Below are 21499 nucleotides of genomic sequence, written 5' to 3'. Positions count from 1 at the left end.
AGGTTACGGTGTATCGCGTCTGTATGAGCCAACGAAGGGTTTCCTCAGTTTTAGTTTCAGTTTTATGCACTATGTATTGTGTATTGTGAACTGTACTGTATTTGTGTCGTGTTATGTTTCTTTGTACTGATGATGTCATTAGACATCATATAGCGTTGATGTTTGCCTTTGTAGTTTACCCTTTAAGTTTGTTGTCCAGTTGTCAAGGAAACAAAGAATAGCATTTTTTTTGTTACAAGACAGTGCAGTTCTGCTCAGCTACTGAAGGGTGCAAATGTGACACGGTATCAGGAGCAAAGGAACTGAGTACTAGGTGGTGTGGACGCAACAAGGTAGAAGAAAATGGTTCAGTGTGTAGCTGTAGAGGCACAGTTCTTCAAACAAGCTGTTTGTGCTAGTGAGATCACTGTACTTACATACAATACTTTATGTACAATTGACCCGTCATCGGCTAAGTTGAGAAGCAAGTACAATAAATGTTCAATATCATACAACGGTCTCCGGAGTGAAGTATTTGCTGGACCGTCAGATTCGAGTAAGACCACCTCTACAGCTTCTGTTGTCGATGTTTGCTCTGTTTTTGTGTCTTGTTTTCTTTATTTTCCTTTGTTCAGTCGGGTTGATAGTTTGTGTTTAGCATTTTTGTTCAGCATATGCCTTTTAAATCTTCCTCTTTAGGAGCGATATCTGTTAATTTTTGAGTGTTTTTTGTTTTTTGTTTTTTATTTTTTACATTAAACTGGTTTAGTTTACTCCCTCTCACATTGTCTTCATTTGGGTCGGCCTCTTTTCAAAATTGCAACAAACCTTCTGTGGATGTTGCTCAGTGTGTCAGTGGTTTCTTTCTTCTTTTCCAGATTGCTGAATTGGTTATGCCTAATGTGCAATTCTGTTTAGTTGTTAACCCTAATTTCTTACATTCAAATTACTAATATGGCCTTTTTTGAGGATTTATGCTTTTTAACAACAAATGCGGTCCTCACAGGTAAAAACTGTAAAGTCTAAATCCAAGAGAAGTTGATTTCAAATTCTTACTGTTTGAAAATCAGTCTTACAGGATAAACAGTGGTCAGTCATATGCTTATATTTTAGAGAGATAAAATATCTCTGGTCTCGTAAAAAATTACTATCTACTATCATATTTAACAAAACAGGTGTAAATGTAACTAAATATAATTCTGATCTTTCTTCTTATATCAGTCTTTTGACCTTAAAGCCAAATGTCTTCAGTGTACGGTCAAAACATTCAATACACTGAACAGTTAAACCAACACAATGTAAAATTACTTTAGTTAGGACTCACTACTACATTATGATCATTTATAAGAAATGACTCTTCTAGACTGAGAGATCTCTTCTAGACTGAGAGATCTCATGACCCTAATGACACAAGGTCCTGCTGTGTGCATTTATCTTTTAGTTCCATTTATATTGCGTTTTTCTAAAACTCTCATCCTTCTCCCAAATTCTCACTGTTCAGTCTCAGAATGTCTCCGTAAATTCACTTTGACTTTTACTAGCTTACCACATTCTATTTATTGCACCAAAAAAAACAAAAAAAAACAACTTTAACTCAACTTTTAGTGTACCGATCTGAGTCATAACCTGGGAGCTAATTGCTGCATCATCTGCTGAAAGATACCAAATTAACACATACCTGCAATGTGAGTTTGTACTCACCACCGTATAAGGTGTGGCACGGAGAGAGAACAGTGGAGAAATAGAGGGGGGAAGCTGTAATGGACTTGATGCTGCAAGAGTCCAATGTGAAGCTCCAGCTGGTGTAGTGGTGGAGACTGCTGGTCAAACTGTAGCTGTAGCAGGCTGAAAGCTTCTATTGCAACAGCCCTCAGCGCTGGAGCAGATGTAGTCTGAACTCTCATAGGATACATCAGTGGAATTGGCAGAGAATGGAGTGAGGCATACACTCAAGAAAATAAATCATGGATTTTTGAAACATCTCCTAAAGAGAGCCATCAAAATTTATGAAACAAATATGCCTCTAAACACCACCTACTCTAATCTTTTGATTAACAACTGCACTGTATTATTATGAATTTAATACATTAGCAGTTGCTACAGAGACCATTGGAGGTTTCCTAGCGCCTGGTTTGAAAGGCACAGCAGCAGAATACTGTATCTGTTCAAACTCCCCTGATGCATAGCCTGCTCTAAACCAGGCCAATCTCCCTTTCATCTGTAGAAAAGCTGCTTTCTCCCTTATGACTCCAGTGTTAACACTCAGTGAGCATCTCAATGAACAGCAGTCAAACAGCTCTATAGACAGCAGCATTCAAAAAACAACCTCTGCACTGCTCTGCCTTTGCCCTGGAATTTTTTTTTTTTTTAGAGATTCATCCCTCCTTTTGTCCCTAATACACAATACAGAGCTTATTTAATTTTTTTTTTTTGTCTTTTCTTTTCATCAGTTCAATACCGACAAAGCAAATAAGGGCAGGAAAGGACCTTTGTCAATTTCATTTTTAGAATCAAACCAGCAACTAGAAAACAAGAATAGTATTTAAAGGATAGCAAGTTCAATGTGTTCAATGTTCAATGTGTCTGAAGAACTACTGTTCTTTGTTTTAGAAATTTTTTTAATAGAAATGTAGTGGTATCATGCTCTACTCCTAGAACAGAGAACATTTGTGCAAACCTTATGCTATCAGAATTATTTGAACATTACTAATAATCATCATTTCTAAAGCAGGTTTAGAGTCCCACATCAGATGGTGTTTCTATTAAAATAATGGATAAATGTCATTATTTCATCTATAATAATGAAATTTCCCTCTCAATTGATCTGACCAACTGGAATGTCTTCTATTTCCTACGAATCTTAAATTCCTCTCATCAAATATGTTATTTGGACCAGAGATGTTCGTTTGTTGCTGTCCACTCTGTTGTTGTAATATGATACACTTTTTTTTTCTCTTAGTACCCAGTTCTGTTTCTCTTGTTGCCCGCTCTCTAGCGCTATTTTTCCTCGTGTGACTCAGAAATTGCAAAAGCATTCAATTCTCAACATGTGAGGAGAGAAGAAAGATCAGGGACAAGTGCTCCCCGACAATGTTTTTCTTTATTGTTTGGCTATAATGTAGTTCTCAGAAAAAACAGCAAAGAACTGACAAAGGTTCAATTATAGGATTTCCATGTGGAGCATGACGTAACATCACTCTGGGGAGCAGAGAGACACGAAGTTGCACTTAATTTGGCAACAGGGGAGCTGTGACTAGATCTTTTGCCTGTGATTGTTCCTACCTCTGTCTGCCTGGGCAATGGCGTGAAAAACATGCAGCAACACTGATTCGTGGTTCTTGGCTCTGAATTTGTTACACTCCATAAAAAGCAATTGGGGCAAGAAGTGGATGTGTGCAGAAGGCTGTTGTTTCTAGATCAGCTCTGTGCTGAAGGGACTGAGTTTATGTAATACGTCAGTCGGTGATGTATGTTTATAAGCCATAACAATACGACAGGTGAAGTAAATAACATTGATTATATTGTTACAGTGGCACCTAGAAATGGATGAAAAATATTAGCCAGCAAGTAAACCTTTGTTGCTGTGGTTGATTTCCAGCCAGTTCCCCTACTCCTGTTACCTGCTAGGTGGTGTCGATATTCCACAATAACTATAAAAATTTTGTTCTCATTCATGCAATTGCAGGGCACCACCAGTAGGACGTGCATTGCTCAAGAAAACACATAAACCAATGTATGAACTGAATTTTTAAGTGAAGTAATTTTAATGACAAATAAAATCATTACATTATGACATAACTATGTGTCATAAATGGTTTCACAGGTTAAAAGTTAGTACTGTCTGACTACTTTCAGACTTCATAGTTTGAATGATAATTTTGTTTTTCTTCTTTCATTTTTTGGGGGGGTTTGACCTAAAATAATAATTATAGGATTCAGAAAATTGAATCATGCTGCATACATTCCCTTCACTGTAAAACTTTTGAAGAGGTATTGTTTTAAAATGCTTTCATGTCTGCATGTTGTAAATTTTTTTGCTTGCCTTTTCAGGATACATTGTTTTCTTTGTCCTTGATTGTTAGCTGTGAATCAGTCTAAAAGTGTCAAAAGAATCGGAAATTTGTAATTTGTCAACAATATAAATGTGGATACGTGTGCAGGGATCTCCACCCTTAAAATCTCTACACTGAAATGTTTTACTCTTGTATCCCAAGGTAAGTCTTTTTTTTTTAGGGAGTCAGTTCTCATAGCAGTCCAGCTGTACAGCTCTTGTAGGACTAAACCTGCGTACACTGGACTGTGCTCTGTCCATCTGATCTTCACAGATAGAGAAGTGGGGACATTGGCCTTTACTTCAAACAACATAGAGTATGAGTGTGTTCCTGACACAAAGCATATGGCTCAAGCATGAGAGGCTGCAAAGTGAGGAATGAAGGACACCAGCCTGTTCCACTTGACTCATTCTCCCCGGTCTTTTTGCCCTCAGCTTTGCCTTTTGTAAGTGCCCAGTATTGGCAGAAGATTTGAGGTGTGTGTTTGTAGGTAGGCCTTTTAGATGTGCACAGTGCAGCACTGCACTTTAAAAATTCTCTCCACTGGGGCTTCTTCTGATGTGGGTGTGTTTTTTTTTATTTGATTTTTTTTAATATATTCTGCTTTAGGTGGTCCATGCAGCTATCAGCTCTGTGCAGCCCTGCACATAGGGCCTTTGATTCACCACTCAAAGACACTCACTCACGCTTACTCATACACACATGCTTATAAACTTTTACACACACTTGCTTTAGGACAGAGGGTGAGTGTCGTTTTTACATATAAATTAACAGACTTTTTTCAGGCTATGCCATGAGGAAAAAAGAAAGCGTTTGAAGGATGGTTACAAAAATTGTACCTTCCAGAAGTCAGGAGTTCTTGCTCTGAGTTGTTCAATCAATTAGATCTGGTCTTGTGTTAACATCATCCTAATATGACAGCTCTGCTGACCTCCCAACACTGAGGAGAATGGGAAAACGGTAAATATCTGAATGCATTTGTAGAATTAAGTAAATAAACTGCACATACCGTACTGTACTTTTGACTCTTTTTGGGTAGTTGTCGGCAGCACACTGTGCACACTACGTGTTTGTGTGTGTGTGTGTGGCGCGAAAGTAAGAACTCTGGGGAACTAGGAAAGGACTATGACTAGTACTACAAAACCAAGGCAAGTTACTATTACCTTTTATATGTATAATTAGATAAATGTCTTTGAAATATCCATATGTATTTGCAGTTACACACAATATAGAAAAAATATAACTTTCACTGGTAATTGTTAGAAATTAGAATAGACTATAAATGCTGTGCTCCATTTTTTAATGACCTTTTTTTTTTTGTCTGTTTTAAACAACACGAACTACTGTAATGTAAATAATCTGAAAACCTCCTCTCATGTTCCCTAACTTCAGAGTTTTCTATGTACTGTCAAATTACAAAAAAATCTCAAAGTTTGTGCAAAATCAACACATCTATTTATTCATAGCATAGGTATTAAGCTTTTCCATAATGGTTTGGCAAGTGGTAGATCATGTTGTGTTACCAGAGAGACAGAAATATTAGGTTTACTATTGATTTAGATCATAAAATGGGACATTTAAGTCACATTCATGCAATTGCAGGGCACCACCAGTGCATTGCTCAAGAAAACACATAAACCAATGTATGAACTTATGATTTTTAAGATTATCGACTTTCATATGCACTGATTCATTAAAAATTATTCACGACTCATTACCTCATTAGACTTAACCTAAACAGTTTATCTGTCGGCCTATAACAGTATAATTAGAAGAGACAAACTTGAAAGAGAAGTTAATGAATTTAGTGCACCGAAGAAATGTGAGAGAAGTCTTTGGTGATTCGACCCCATTGTGACATCAACATTTTTGTGAGGAGAAGCTAGGAGTTGTATAGGAACATCTCCTAAAGGAGGCCAGGCACCAGTGAAGCTCGTGAGTAGTTGTAAGCTAAAGATGTGGATGAAACAAGAGTAAGCACAGTGAAGTATGTATGGTACGCTGGATCTGATGAAAACAGGTGGTGAATGGTATGAAGGTCTGCAGAAGGCAGGTAAGTCTGGTGGAACAAGAAACAAACTCTAAACTTCGATGGTGTATGTCAGACAAAAAAAACTGCATCCAGTGCAATAGTGGCTCATTGATGTGTGTTCACTAGTTTTAGAAAAAATACAATCACTGCCTTGACATGCATGTCCTCCAGACTCAGTTCTAATCAGTCCAAGTATATTTGAGTTCAAGTATATTTGTTGGAATGGGACAGGCATGAGGTCATCCAACCTTTAACTTCTTGCCACCAAAATCTAATCACTTCATTCTTAAGTCTACATTGGCAGATTTGTCAAATTTAGAAAGACATATTGAAAACATAATAGGAAAATGATAAAACTGCTGACTCTGGGCCTTTCTTTCAATATCTCAGCAGGTTCTTTCTCCAACCCAATAGAGAGACAATAAAAAGCTTTTATGAATATGATCCACTCATCCACTATAGTTACCGTTTCCTGTACCTGGTCGTGTGGGGCTGGACCTTATCCCACCTGTAACTGTTGAGGTGAGGTATAACCTGGACTTTTCTCCAGTATGTCTCAGGGTCAACTTTATGAATTTAGTGGGATAATTAGAAGGTAGTCTGAATGTAATTTTCCTGCAAAGGGAAACTTTAACTTTTTTATATGTGGTGCAAAATTCTAGACTGTGAATGAGAATAAAAAAACAGCAGTCCTCCTTTGTGGTCTTTACTGACGGGCTCTGGGAAGCCTGAGTCTCTCTGTGTTCTCTCTCCATGTCACCCGCTTCACTTGTTGGAACAGATGTTCCCTCAAATCCATCATGTACTCACCTCCCACTTAATTACTGTCGTTAATTAGCAGACACACACACTCAGTCACCCTCAGCTCCTTTTAAAGATGCGCAGGGACCAAACTATATTTCCATCTTATACGAAGATGTGAATGTGATAGTACTTGAAAATATAAACCAGAGCTTGGTGCTATTAAGAGGTGGGTTCTCTGCTGCATCTGACTTTCTCTCTCTGTGATAAAAAACATGATCAGTAAAGTTTCTCAATGGAGAAGGGGAAAAATTTAATATAGAATAAGCATACAACATACGACATGATTTTGCTTTACAATGGATCTATTTGTGTTGATGCCTCTATTTTCATTCATCTGTCTCTAAAACACACAAACACACTTTATCACAGGGTTCCATCTCTGCTTTTATCCTTCATGCTGTCCCCGAAGTTGTTGGCTTATATTTAATGAGGGGGTGTCAGTTGAACTATTCAGCTATGATTTGTTGCTTTTATAACGTAAATTGATGTTAAAGATATGTTTCTCTCATAGTGCCGTGTTGCTTTAGGTTACATAAGTTTTTTTTTTTATCTGTATAAAATTAAGTAATATAAAGGAATAAAGGAGAATTATATTTCATAGTCCTTCCAAGCATTTGTGATGTTTTGATTGCAATAATGTAATTCAGCCAAACCCTGTAAATTCGGTGCGACCTTGCAACTATGTCCAATCACTGAAACCTTCCATAAATTTGGGCTTATTCTGTATGTGCCTGAATTCCTCATGATTACAGTTCACCAGAGCTGTTTATGAGAACTTGCTAATGCTATGTGGTGTTACTTGGAACAAGCTGGAACAAGTTGCCTATGATTTGTATGGAAATATTCAACAACAACAACACAAATCTATTTTTGTAGTTTTTACCTGCCCTGCAATTTAATTTTGACAATCCCAGAAATGTTTTGCAAAATCCAAAGAGCGCTCCTCAGTTATTATTAAACAGTGTTCAATAGGTGACTGAGTTAAAAAAATTTACTATTTAAGGAGAACAACGTTTAAACGCCAAAGTACACTACAAGTAGAGGTGATGATTTGGCATTTTGCATTATAAAGCCACATCAGATGATCAAAAACGTGTCAGTGACTGATGGTCACTGAATTCTACAATTATTTTGCCCCATTGATTACTATTATGTAGATTATAGGATAAGGAACATATTATGTGACAACATTGGCTTTTGTCGTAGTAAATCTTTACTCGTGTCACTTCCTTTGCTTCACCAAGTCAGTACTACTTAATTGCAACTTAGTTGCTCCCGGTGAGTGTTGGCCAGCTGCATAGCAGCTCCCCCATCGGTGTATGAGTGTGTGTGTGATTGTGAGTGTGAATGGGTGAATAAGAAGCAGTGTAAAGCGCTCTGAGTGCCAATAGGTAGAAAAGCGCTATATAAGTGAAGAACATTTACCATTTACTATCAGCACCATACATGCACCAAGGAGTAAAAAAACTTAAACAATGCATCTTTATTTCAGAGCAGTTAGAAAATTTGTAATTAGAATTTTTTTATTGATTGACAGCCCTAAATCAACTATTTGGCATATTCAAAAAACACTGCTCTTACAGCTAAATAGTTACGGTGTCTCAGGCACACCCTCTATGAGATAGTGTGTCAGTTTCATAGTCAACAATAAAGACACAATGTGTTATAACCCCTTTTCAGACATGCACTGGGATTCTGACATTATCCTGACTTTGTCATGAGGGGGTATATGTGTGACAGCAAATGACTGAGATGCTGCAGACAATATCCAGACTTTATCCTTCGAGCCCCCTATTGCAATGTCTGTAATATGTATGTAAGCTTGTGCGTGTACTACTCTGCTCTTTCCCGAATCGTCAAGAGGATTAAAAGTGAGTGAGTGGGCTGCGGTTTTAGTCTAGTGATAGAACTTTTTTTATAAGGTGCACGGCTCCAATATACTGTAAACAAACACTGTTGCCCACAGCTGAAGTTTTCTAGCACATGTTTACCGCTCTCCCGACCTACAACGATGGGAGTGAGGGCCCAGACCAAGACTCACACGGAAGGGTAAAAAGAGGAAGATTAAGCCCTTTCTTCCTGCTGTTGTTATGGGAAATGTGAGGTCCCTGGCAAATAATGTATGGGCTTTGTGTGCTTACTATGACCCAGCAGGAATATCCGGAGTGCAGCCTTATATGCTATACTGAGACTTGGTTGCAGGAGCATATTCCAGGCTCTCACTTCACCGTTCCCAGGTACCGCTGTAAAGGCTATAAGACAGTGGAAATTGAGTGGTAAGAAGAAAGGAGAGGGGGTTGCGGTGCTTGCAAACAACAAATGGTGTATTCCCAGACATTTTACTCTGAAAGAGCGTCTCTGCAGCCCTGACATTGAACTGCTAGCTGTGAGCATGTGATCATATTATCTGCCAGGGAATTTTCATGTGCCATTGTTATTGCCATTTACATCCAACCGTCTCCCAACATAACGTGTGAGGACATCAACACCATCACCACTAAGCTACATAATCAACATCCAAATGCTTTCATCATCACAGGGGATTTTAACCACATATAATTTTCCTCTACACATACCCCACCAGACAAGATAAAACCTTGGATTTAATGTATGCAAGTGTGAAAGATGCATACAACTCTACTGCCCCCTCCCCTTGGTAGATCAGATCACAACTGTGACCATGAGAACTATCAGGAGTTGGTCTTAGGAGGCTACTGAGACTCTGCAGGGGTGCTTTGAAGCCATAGACTGGGATGTACTCTGTGAGCCCTATAGAGATAACACTGACTCCATGACAGACTGTGTCAGAGTACAATTACTGTGTGGAAAACACTATCCCAACCAGAATAGTGAGGAGCTTCCCCAACATAAAACCCTGGATCACCAGTAACCCAAAGGAGCTGCTCAACAGGAAGAAGAGCCCCTTTAGGGACGGGGACAGAGACCTGCTGAAGATAAAAGTGAGACTGAGGGGGAAGGGGAAGATAACTGGAGAACCAGCTCTAACAAAACAGCATGAAGGATGTGTGATCAAGAATGAAAAATATAATTGCAGTATATAAGGAGAAGGAAAATCAAGCTGAGGGAAGCCTTGATAGAGCCAATGAGCTTGATCAATGATTCAACAGATTCTGTACAGGAAACCTGGCTGGCATCTCCCCCCTTGCCTCCAGACATACAACCCCTCCCCCTACATTCTCTAAAGCTTCTCTCACTACAGGCAAACACCTGAGATAACAATAGTACTCCACCATCACCTCCCTCCATTTCCAAGGGAGGTGATAGTGGAGATATTACAGCACAACCATGAGCCTGAGTCACGAGAACGTGCCGGTGCTGTGGAAGACATCTTGCCTGATTTCACTGGTAAATTAATCCTCTCCATCTGCCCTCAGGGACCAGAAACTCTTACATCACGCATCATGAAAGTTCTGGAGAGACTGGTACTGTCACATTGGAGGATTCAGGTGAGAAACTCTTTGGATCAGCTGCAGTTTGCTTATAAACCCAGGTTGGAGTGGATTATGCCATCATGTAACTGCTGCAGTGGGCTCTCTCTCACCTGGATAAAGTAGGCAGCATTGTGAGGATCATGCTTTTGATTCTTGTGTGAGGATTAATCCAGCCTGTCATGCTGAGAGAGAAGCTTCTCCATCACCTCTGATGACTCAGAATCAGGCAGTGGTGGGGTATCAGTGCTGGCAAGGAGGCAGAGTACAGAGCCTTAGTGGAATGCTTTGTGGACTGGTGTGGAAACAATCCCCTCATCTTGAACGTGGCTAAAACCAAGATTGTTGTGGACTTCAGGAAGACATGGAGCAGAGACAACATCATATCCATTCTGTGTGAAGAGGTGGAGGTGGTGGAGGGGTACAAATATCTTAGAGTTCCCCTCAACAACAGACTAGACTGGACATGCAACACAGTGGTTGTCTAAAGAAAGGGTCAGAGCAGACTCTAGTGACACTAATAAACTGAATAAACTGATTCAGTATATTGAAACTAGGAAAGTTGGCTCTGTACTGGGGACCTCTGGAGTTGGTAGTGGAGAGAAGGATGCTGCACAAACTGGTAAACATCATGGAGAAGAGCTTATATCCTCTCTGCATAATGTTATTATATATATATATATATATATATATATATATATATATATATATATATATATATATATATATATATATATATGTACTGTATTATTACTATATGTGTAAGAGCTACTCCCCCTTTGGGGATTAATGAAGTATCTATCTATCTCTCCCAGGATAATGAGTATCATCTTCAGAAAAGTGAGACAGCAGCATATGAAACTCATCACAGACGTTACACAGATACCTTGGGTGATAGATCACAATCATGCCCTTATCCTTTAACCAGTGCAGTAACCCTGGTGGCATGATATTCAACCATGTTAGACAGTTCAGGGGTTGTAGGGGGAAACTTCCAGGTGTCAGCAATGAAAAGTCTGGCCCCACCTCTAAGTTGGAGGAGATTGAATTTTAGGTGGCTGTGTTCTGTGGGGTTATCCCTAAACAGCCCGACTCTGGAGCAAAAGCTGAAATGAAGTCAGCCTTTATGGAATGCAAAATTGACAGTTCCATAGAGCATGAGAATAAGAGGTAGGGGTGGAAGTGGTCTGGGTTAGGTGGGGAAGGCATCGTCCTCTGTGAGAGCAACATGTCCTGAATTTCCGGAGGACAACGGGGATCTCCTGAAAACAGTGTGATTGCACTGGGTTTTTTGAAAATCTCAGTAAATTGTGCAGGTAGTTTCACAGGTCTTTACCCAAATAGGTAATACAAGGCCTGACAGTCCAGCACAACAAATGCTTAAAATATGTTGTTAACTGGCTGCAGCCGAACGCGCCCCCTTGTCAAAGCCAAACTAATGTGTGTGTGACACAAGCATTTGCTTGGTGATACTAAAACTAAAAACAACAGACCAAATATTACTACTTCACCAGTAGAGCAAAACCTTCCAGGTTCTAGATCCTTAAAACTATAAAACAGACTAAATCCGCACTCAATAGAAATGACAGAAAATCTCTGACAAACAGACATTTCAAAGAGCACTCTTGTTCAGTGTATCTCCAGTCCTATTTAAGGTGCTTGGCCTATTCACTATATACTGACAGGTTACTTCAATCAAATGTTTCAGCATTTTAAAACATACCTTTAATATGCCATTGTCCGATTTGCCACTGCTTTTATAAGGGCATAAGCTAATAAAGTGAAGAAAGTGGAATTGACAGTGAAGTGAGAAACTGTGTGAAATAGGCAGGCATGTCAGTCATGCTCTGATTTCAGCTACATGTAGATAGCAGTACAACATAACTGGGCATCCACAAGCAGTGCATGTAGCTTTTAGATGATTTGATGCCTAGTTGACAGTTTCCTCACATACAGTATTCAGAATTGCAAATGTATGTGATTCATACGTATTTTTCCACACATGTAATCACCCTTCATTATAATGCTTGTGAGGTACAGTTACAGAACCGATGCCAGGGCAAAATAGATAACATCTCCCAAAGTTCCCTCTCTGAACTGAAGGATTATTCTGATTATTTGTTAATGCTCTTTGTTCAGTGCACTATTATCCTGATGCACTGTCCATAAGCCCATTAATGGGACATTATGACTTGTTATACACAAACACACTGCAGATGCTGCTGAGCTTGTATAGTATAAGTCACTGATATTGCGTTCAATTTGACAACTGCAAATGGGCTGCAAAGTTCAAACAAGTGCACTATAATTAAGTAATGGCCTGTACAGACAGATCGGATATTATAAACACTATTAAGTGAGTTTAAGTGGTAATAGTCACAGTTTCCACCTTCATACCTTTAAAAACTAAATGAAAAGAAAATATAACAATATAGTTTGACAAAGCATTCTACAAAGCAATTTCTACAAATTACATTGTTTATGCTTTTAATCCAAAACAATTTTACTGTTATGCTTATTTGAACATATTTCTAAAATTCAAAAAAGTTGTGAGTTTCTGCAATCATCAGTGTGTGAGTGTGTTAAATGAGAAGCAACATTGTAAAGCACTTTGTCTGGTGAGGTAAAAAAGCTCTGTTTATGTGCTGACCATTTACAAATTGTACCATAGAGGATTCTTTTCAACATGGCGATGTTATATGTCTGATCACTAGCCAGATGATTTTTCCTGGAGCCAACGTATGCTGGTTGCATGTCCTATTGACACTCAAATCGCTTTACGCTGCTTCTTTTTCACCCATTCACATTCACAATCACACACACTTTAACACCGATGGGGGAGCTGCTATGCAGCTGGCCAACACTCACCAGGAGCAACCAAGTTGGAGTTCAGTGTCTTGCTCACGGACACTTTGACATGTGACCGGAGGACCGGGGATCAAACTATGGATTTGCGTAGGTCTAGTGTTCTTTTGTTGTTGTTTTTTGTCTGTAATTGTACAGTACTACAAGAGGCAGCTTTCCTGAGTTTAATAATAAGTTTGAAAATACGTTTGCATTGTGAAAAGAACACAATGTTTAAATTTTGTGTTAAATTTTAAAGTTGCATCTTTGTTGTAATGTTCTAAAGGTGTTAAAGCATTTTCCATTTTGGAAAGTGAGCTTTCAGCCTGTATGTGGCCGTTATGTGCAATCACAGTGTTGGTCCTCCCCGGAGAGTAGTCTGAAGTCTGCTTTGCATATTTGCATAATGTCAACACACAAAATATGACATTTGTGTCATGACAGTGACTGTACACTACTACAGACTCTCTCAGCAACTTTTCTCCAGAGAGCTCCATGTTAAAATGCCAGTTTGATGAGACAGGACATAGCTGATTTGATCTGTGGAGGGGCACGTGTAGACTAAACAGCTCCCTTTTAAAATGCTTGAATAAAGACTCAGTCGACCTGCTGTGATAAAAGCAACATTTTTCACCAGAAATGTTGTCAGCAAAAGAGACAAGCTGACAGTTATCAGGCCTGTCTGTTGTGTAATCACTCGACATTGTTCTTTGGCTTTTCACATATTTCTTTACATCTGTGTAAGAGTGTGATGCAACACAAACATCAAAGCTGGGTCTGATATTACTGCACATGCTGATGTTATATGTTAGCCAAAGTGTTTTTCATGTCCAAGTTTAAGTGCAAACAAGCCCTTTAACCTTGTAAGTAGTATCCCAATTCATCACAATTGGTAATTGGAAACAGCTTCAGATTTAAAATTAATCCATGAAAACTCTCTTTGCTGTCTCAATGGCTGATATGGTAAATGGTAAATGTTATGTATAGCGTTTTTCTACGTATCGGCACTCAAAGCACTTTACACTGCTTCTCATTCACCCATTCACACTCACAATCTCACACTGATGGGGGAGCTGCTATGCAGCTGGCCAACACTCACCAGGTGCAACTAAGTTGGGGTTCTCTTAACTCTCTTGCTCAAGGACATTTCATCATGTAACCGGAGGATAACAATAATGGCTGCCACTCTCAGTGAATAACCTTTATACCACTTTTTAAAATTATCCAAAATAATGTGAGGCATCGCTGTTGTTGCAGAGTGTTAGCTAGTCTGGTGCAATTGTGATGTGAATGGCCATAACTGCAAATACATATTATGTAAATAGTGAAATTTACATATAATTTACACATCTGTTGCTGAGACAGAGACTCTCAGTTTTTGATCAGATTTTCATTCACCATTCTTATTTACATCTTTTTCTTTCGGCTGTTCCCTTTCATGGGTCGCCACAGCAAATTGTGTCCCTTCATCTAACTTCATATCCTCCCTCACTTCATCCATAAATCTCCTCTTTGGTCTTCCTCTACACCTCCTGCCTGGCAGCTCCAACCTCAGCATCTTCCTCATCTCACCTCATCTGACTTTATCTCCAAAACATCAAACATGAGCTGTCCCTCTGAAGAATTAATTCCTGATCTTGTTCTTCCTCGTCAATCCTAAAGAGAACCTCAATATCTAGCTCTGCTACCTCCAGCTCTGCCTCCTGTCTTTTCTTCAGTGCCACTGTCGCGAATAACATCGCCACTTTCACCACCGTCTTGAACACCTTTCCTTTCATCTTCGCTGATACTCTTTTATCACACAACACGCCTGACACTTTTCTCCACCAACCTGCTTGCACTCGCCTCTTCACCTCTTTTCCACACTCTCCGTTGCTCTGAACCGTTAAGTACTTAAAGTCCTGGACCTTCTTCACCTCTGCTCCCTGTAAACCTCACCGTTCCACCTGGGTCCCTCTCATTGACACAAATGTATTCTGTCTTACTGCGGCTAAGCTTCATCGCTCTGTTTTCCAGAGCAGACCTCCACCTCTTTAGATTTTCCCCCACCTGCTCCCTGCTTTCACTACAAATCACAATGTCATCTGCAAACATCATAGTCCACAGAGATTCCTGTCTAACCTAATATGTCAGCCTGTCCATTACCAGAGCAAACAAGAAGGGGCTCAGAGCTGATCCTTGATGCAGACCCACCTCCACCTTGAACTCCTCTGTCTCACCTACAGCACCTCACCACTGTCTTACAGCTCTCATACATGTCCTGCACCACTCTAACATACTTCTCTGCCACTCCAGACGTCCTCATACAATACCACAGCTCCTCTCTCGGCACCCTGTCATACGCTTTTTCTAAATCTATGAAGACACAATGCAACTCCCTCTGACCTTCTCTGTACTTCTCCATCAGCATTCTTAAAGCAAATACTGCATCTGCTGTACTCTTTCAGCATGAAACCATATTGCTGCTCACAAATGTTCACCTCTGCCCTTAGCAGAGCTTCCACTACTCTTTCCCACAACTTCTTTGTTTGGCTCATCAGCTTTATTCCCCTGTAATCACCACAGCTCTGCACATCTCTCTTGTTCTTAAAAATGGGCACCAGTACACTTCTTCTTCATTTCTCAGGCATCCTCTCACTCTCCAAGATCTTTTTTAACAAAGTGGTCAAGAACTCTACTGCTACCTCTCCTAGACACTTCCATACCTCCATACGTCCATCAGGACCAAATGCCTTTCCACTCTTCATCCTCTTAAACTTCCTCCTCACTTCACTCTTACTAATCTTTGCTACGTCCTTCTCCACACCTGCTCCAGTAACCTCTTCTACTCTTTGTTCCTTTCATTTTCCTCATTCATCAATTCTTCAAAGTGTTGACTACAGTCATTTCCATCCTTTTTGCAAAGTCTACCACCATCTGTCCTTCTGCGTTCCTGTCCTGAAGACAAAACCTGCCCATCATATTCTCATCACCTCTCTTCCTTTCACCTTGTCCATTTACATGTCCATTGAAATCTGCACCAATCACCACTCTCTCACCTCTGTGGATGCTCTGAATCACTTAATCTAACTCACTCCAGAATTTCTCCTTCTATCTAACTAACATCCTACCTGTGGGGCATATCCACTAACAACATTGAACATCACGCCTTCAATTTCCAGCCCCAGACTTCTCAACCTGTCTGGTATTCTTTTCATCTCTAGAACATTCCTCACAAATTCCTCTATCAGCATAACTCCTACTCCTTTTCTCTCTCCTACTACTACTCTCCTTTTCCTATCTGACCCATGGTAAAACAACTTGAACCCTGCTCCTAAGCTTCTAGCTTTGCTACCTTTCCACCTGGTCTCCTCGACACACAGTATATCCACTTTCCTTCTCTGCATCATGTCAACAAACTCTCTAGCCTTCCCTGTAATAGTCCCAACATTCAAAGTCCATACTGTCAGGCCTACATTCTTATAAAGTATATAATAAATTTAATCCTCCAGAATGTAGCGAGCAACCCTTGTATTTTCAATGCCATAGTCACAGCGTATTCTTAAGGGAAGTCCAAAGCTTTCTACACCAGTGCAAAACAGTTCCAATACACTTGATGCCCTGTTATTATTGAGGCCCTGCAAATATATGATAGTCCGACTAAAGCCATCAACACATCCATGACCATCTTCCAAATCAAGAGTTTATGGTTCCCATCTATATGCCTGGGGGGAGAAATACATCAATAATACCCACACATTTGCAACAAGGATAAATGAACAAGAATGTGTTTTGGTTTTTGAAGGTATTTTAAGTTAAAGGGGTCAATTAAAGAAATTTTGAACTTGTAAGTTAAACATCTGCGGAATCCACCTCCAGTCCAAAACAGTGAGAAATGGTATTAATTCTGTATGGCATTGTTCAACTAGGTCAGGCTGTTGTAGGCATTGTCTCACACGGCAGCATTGTTGTGTGATCTAAGGCCTCCTAACACATACCTTTCACCTGCATTTGAAGTGATAATGGTTTGATAATGGTTTTGCCTTGTTTGAAGGTTTTCACTAATGTTTGTCAAGTTTGTATCAGACATACCAGTTTAGGTCAGTGATCCATTTTCAAGTTGCTGTCTGTGCCTGTACAGTGTCCCACTGCTGATTCCAAAGCAAACAGCTATTGTTTGCGAACTCATTCCAAGAGACAAACAATTCGTTTTTTGCTCATATAGTATGCACACCAGCTGCACACCAAATCTGAACCAGAAACTCTCTGAAGGAGCTTGACAGCTAAAGGCTCTGCCTCCCATTCTACCACTAAAAATTCTGGGAACTACAAGTAGGCCTGCATTCTGAGTGGTCTACTTGGATGATATGGTCTTCTATATATGATGGAGCCTGACCAATCAGAGCTTTATATGTGAGAAGCAGGGTTTTAAATTATGTTCTAAATTTAATGGGAAGCCAATGGAGAGAAGCCAGTGACTATATAAATGTAAGTAGACATACGTGGTCATACAAATGTTTCAAAGAATAATTTTTAATGTAAATTTAAATTTTTTTCAAAATTTTGGTGAACACCGTAATCCAGGCTTGTCTGTCAATTCGTTTCACCAAAAAATATCAGTATGTTATCGTTAGAGGTTAAGATTAATGTTAAAGGAATAAGAACAAATACAGTAACTTTACATTGCAGCTAATGATTCATCACTGCGCCACTTTGAAATAAAGTTATCATTTTCCGCAAGATTTCGGTTAGTTCATGTTGATAACATCACCGTCCATTACCATGATAAAGTTACCAAGTTGTTTTCTAATATTTTCACTGCTTCTTACACCTTTCAGTATGGCGTTATCCTACAAACGATAACTTTGTTTATGTTAGCTCAAAAGCTTTTAGCGTTAAATAGTTAAACAAATGAAACACTACTGACGGATATGGAGATAAAAGTTAATTTCACCAGCGTTAATTCAATTAACTCACCTCTTCCTTGGCTTTGACGTCCATCCACCAAAATACGAATAGAATGGGCAGCATGGTGGTGGATTGGTTAGCTAACTGTGGCCTTTCTGTGTAGAGTTTGCATGTTCTCCTTGTGCTATCCTTGGGTTTCCCCCCACAGTCCAAAGACTTGCATGTTAGTTTTACTGGTGACTCAAAAAAGTGCCTACGAGTGTCAATGGTTGTCTGTCTGTGTATGTCTCTCTGTGTTGGCACTGAGATAGTCTTGCGACTTGTCCAGGGTGTACCCTGCCTCTTTCCCTATGACAGCTGGGATAGGCTCCAACCCCCCCATGACCCTGCAGAGGATAAGCAGTTAGAGATAATGGATTATTTGAAATACTATATTTTACATTTAGTCAATTTGCTCCTGTCCATTATGCCACAGTTTCTCAACAACATCACGCTGAATGTTTTCTTTTTGTTTGACACAGTTGATCCGATAAAGTTTTGGATTATTGAATGAAATGTGTGTTAACTGTCTTATCCTCCTGACAGAGGATATAAAAATGTGTGCTAATCTGCTGTGAAGAAGGTGATGAAGTTACTGTTGAGGGACTGTATGCACTCACTGGCCTCTTTATAAGGTACACCTGTACAATCGAATACAATCCAATACAGCAGTTCTGCTATGAATTCTACTTTTAAATGTTATTTATCAGTTTTTAGGTTGAAACTGTCAGAAATGTGATAATTCTACTCTCTGAATATTATTGAGGTCATAGTGGGCAGAGTCTTAGTAGATTACATTATAAGAAGTGGTGGTTCTAATGTTTTGTCTGCCCTATTTAAAATCAATGAGGTGTCATTTTGCTTATGTTCAACAGTAAATATTTGATTTTTCACATGATTGTGTGGACACTATTGTTTTAGATGCCAGTAATATGACAAAAACTTTTTAAAATCATTTATTAGTATGTATAAAAAGGTTCTGGGGCTGCTGATAAATGAGAGACTGGAATTAAGCTGCACACAAATGGTCATATCTGGCACAACTACACAGTCTCTGACAGAAGGACACAGGAGCTGTCCTAGGTCTCTTTGACATGGGAATCTTAACTGGAACTAACAACCCTGTGATTGGTGTAGGATTGCGTTGCCTCCTGAGCCACAGTCACCCACCTGTCACTCTTTCAGCTCCACAGTGATGTGACTCCTCTGGTCTCTCTCCCACATCACTGTGGTAAGCCTGGCACAGACCACTCCTAAATGTTTCAGGATCACATAAACCTCTACCTGATTCACATCACATGGATTTTAGCTAAGCCGGAGATTTTTCTAAAATAGCTCAGGTACAAGTGGAAATTATTTCAAAATAAATTTCTGTTGAATGAAACTAAACAAAGCTTTGTCTTTGTCATTGCTTAGTTAAAAATCTACTGAATACAAAAATGTGTAATTAAATTAAAGGTTTTATTAAATGTAAAATTTCCCCAATCGCATGTTTTACATTACTGTCAGCGGTGTTAGGCACATGATAATTTTTTTTTAGTTGTTTCTGGGTTTTTTTTGTTTGTTTTTTTATAAAATCATGAAGTAACAACAGAGTAACATTACTTTAGAAACAGATGATCATCATCATGGAGTCACCAAGAACTCACTTGACACTCCTTTATCTGAAGAAACTTAGTTGATTAATCATGTTTGTCACTCCTTCTATGCACCATGTGCAAAAATACACAGCCAGGCAAATGAAATTGTAAGGTAAGGAAAAGTAGTGCTGATTGTTGTAAGCACATATCCCAACAAACAAAGTCTTTATTCAAGGAACTGAGTGGTGGAAACATCGTACTTACCTCTGTCGGTGCTCACCATTTCCTTGAATTGGCACCTATACGTGTTACAGTGTGTTAAAGTAATGGGAATAATTCCAGCCACTTAATGTAGTTGACTGTGGCGCAGTAGGTAGTGTCGTACACCAATCCCCACCAGTTGCTGGTTCGATTCCCAGCTCCTCTGGTCACATGTCCTTGAGCAAGACACTGAACCTCAACTTACTCCCGGTGAGTGTTGGCAAGCTGCATAGCAGCCCCCCCCCCCCCCCCCCCATCGGTGTGTGAGTGTCAGTGTAAAGCAGTTTAAAGTGCTCTATAAGTAAAGACCATTTACCATTTAGGCACTTCCATCTTCTACAAAAGCTTAAAGCAATACTGACATGTGCAATAACAATAATAGTAGTAATAATAATATTAATTTGTAACTTTTCACACAACTTGTTACTGGAAAAAATTAAAATTATTACAGTAATGAGTTAGAACCCAAACTTGGCTGTGTTGTGAATTGGCACTATTTAAATAAAGTTGAATTGAATTGAATTGTCAGCTGGTTTACAATCAGGTCTTTGTTGGTTTTAGGTCCTAAGAGGCACTTTAGATAATTCTCTATTTTTTTGTCTTTATGCTGATAAGACAGTTAAATGTTTTTTTTGTCAGGTGATGAATGTGGATCTTTTTGAGGATGACAAGGTGGTTTTTGAAGATTTGGGACACGAGGAGAACAACATGCTGGCCAACGAGTCCATTCTGATAAGGGGGTTGGTAGTACGAAGCCACAGTAATCAGATCTCCATCCGCTTCCACAGCCCAAGGTCTCAGACTGGATCAGTCATGCTCAGGTACCAAGGTAAGTCTGAATTATAGAGCAAATTCTATCTACGTGACGTTCAGGTACGAGGATAAACATGAAATTTAAACTATTTATGATAAGTGTGTTGCGTTAAGATTTTTGTGAGTTTCAAAAAGCAAAGTGTATTAACTCATATTGATATGCTGTATGTATCTCAGTTGGAAAGTAAAGATTTGGATAAACATGGAAAATCTTTTTCGCTTCAAATATCATCATACTGAATGTAGAGAAATTGAAATATAGATGAACTCTATATAAACTCCATTAATTTAGTTATTTTGTTTGACTGATATAAACACAGGTTCAGAACTACACATACTGGTTCAAAACGCAACATACATTCACACACGTTATTATTTCATGTTGAAGTCCAAGGCCTATTAGGTTCCTGTTTTTGGTCATGATTGAATGCAGACTGTGACTTCTCTGTGCCAACATAAAGAGGGTTTATTTGTGAGTGCATATTGATCTAACCAACATATGGTACCGTGGGAAAAACAATGAGCTCCGTGCAAATCTGAGAAAGAGAATGATAGATTTACACATGTAGGAAAATTTCCTCAGAGCCATTTCTAAACAAATTCCAACATCATTAAATAAAACACTTTTACATAAAGAGAAGCCATAAGGAGGTATAGCCACTTTCCAAAGTCTGGAAGAAGACTCAAACCAGCTGGATGGTCAGGAACAATCCATAAACCATCATGAAACAGACTTGCCAACTGGTTGCTGGCAATGTA

At 39.2% G+C, this 21499-nt stretch overlaps 1 protein-coding gene across 1 annotated transcript in view; it reads left to right on the top strand.

Annotated features, from left to right (window-relative positions):
- The window catches only part of LOC137128714 (seizure protein 6-like), a 193564-nt gene that overhangs the window by 98952 nt on the left and 73113 nt on the right, over positions 1 to 21499 (top strand). Inside the window, exon 4 of the mRNA XM_067507165.1 lies at positions 20567 to 20756. Within this exon, the coding sequence (XP_067363266.1) occupies positions 20567 to 20756 (190 nt within the window). The remainder of the gene's footprint in view (positions 1 to 20566; positions 20757 to 21499) is intronic.

This window comes from Channa argus, chromosome 6 (genome assembly GCF_033026475.1).
Source record: "Channa argus isolate prfri chromosome 6, Channa argus male v1.0, whole genome shotgun sequence".
NCBI lineage: Eukaryota > Metazoa > Chordata > Actinopteri > Anabantiformes > Channidae > Channa > Channa argus.
Note: the sequence above shows the minus strand (reverse complement) of the source record. Positions and strands in the feature narration are given on the sequence as shown.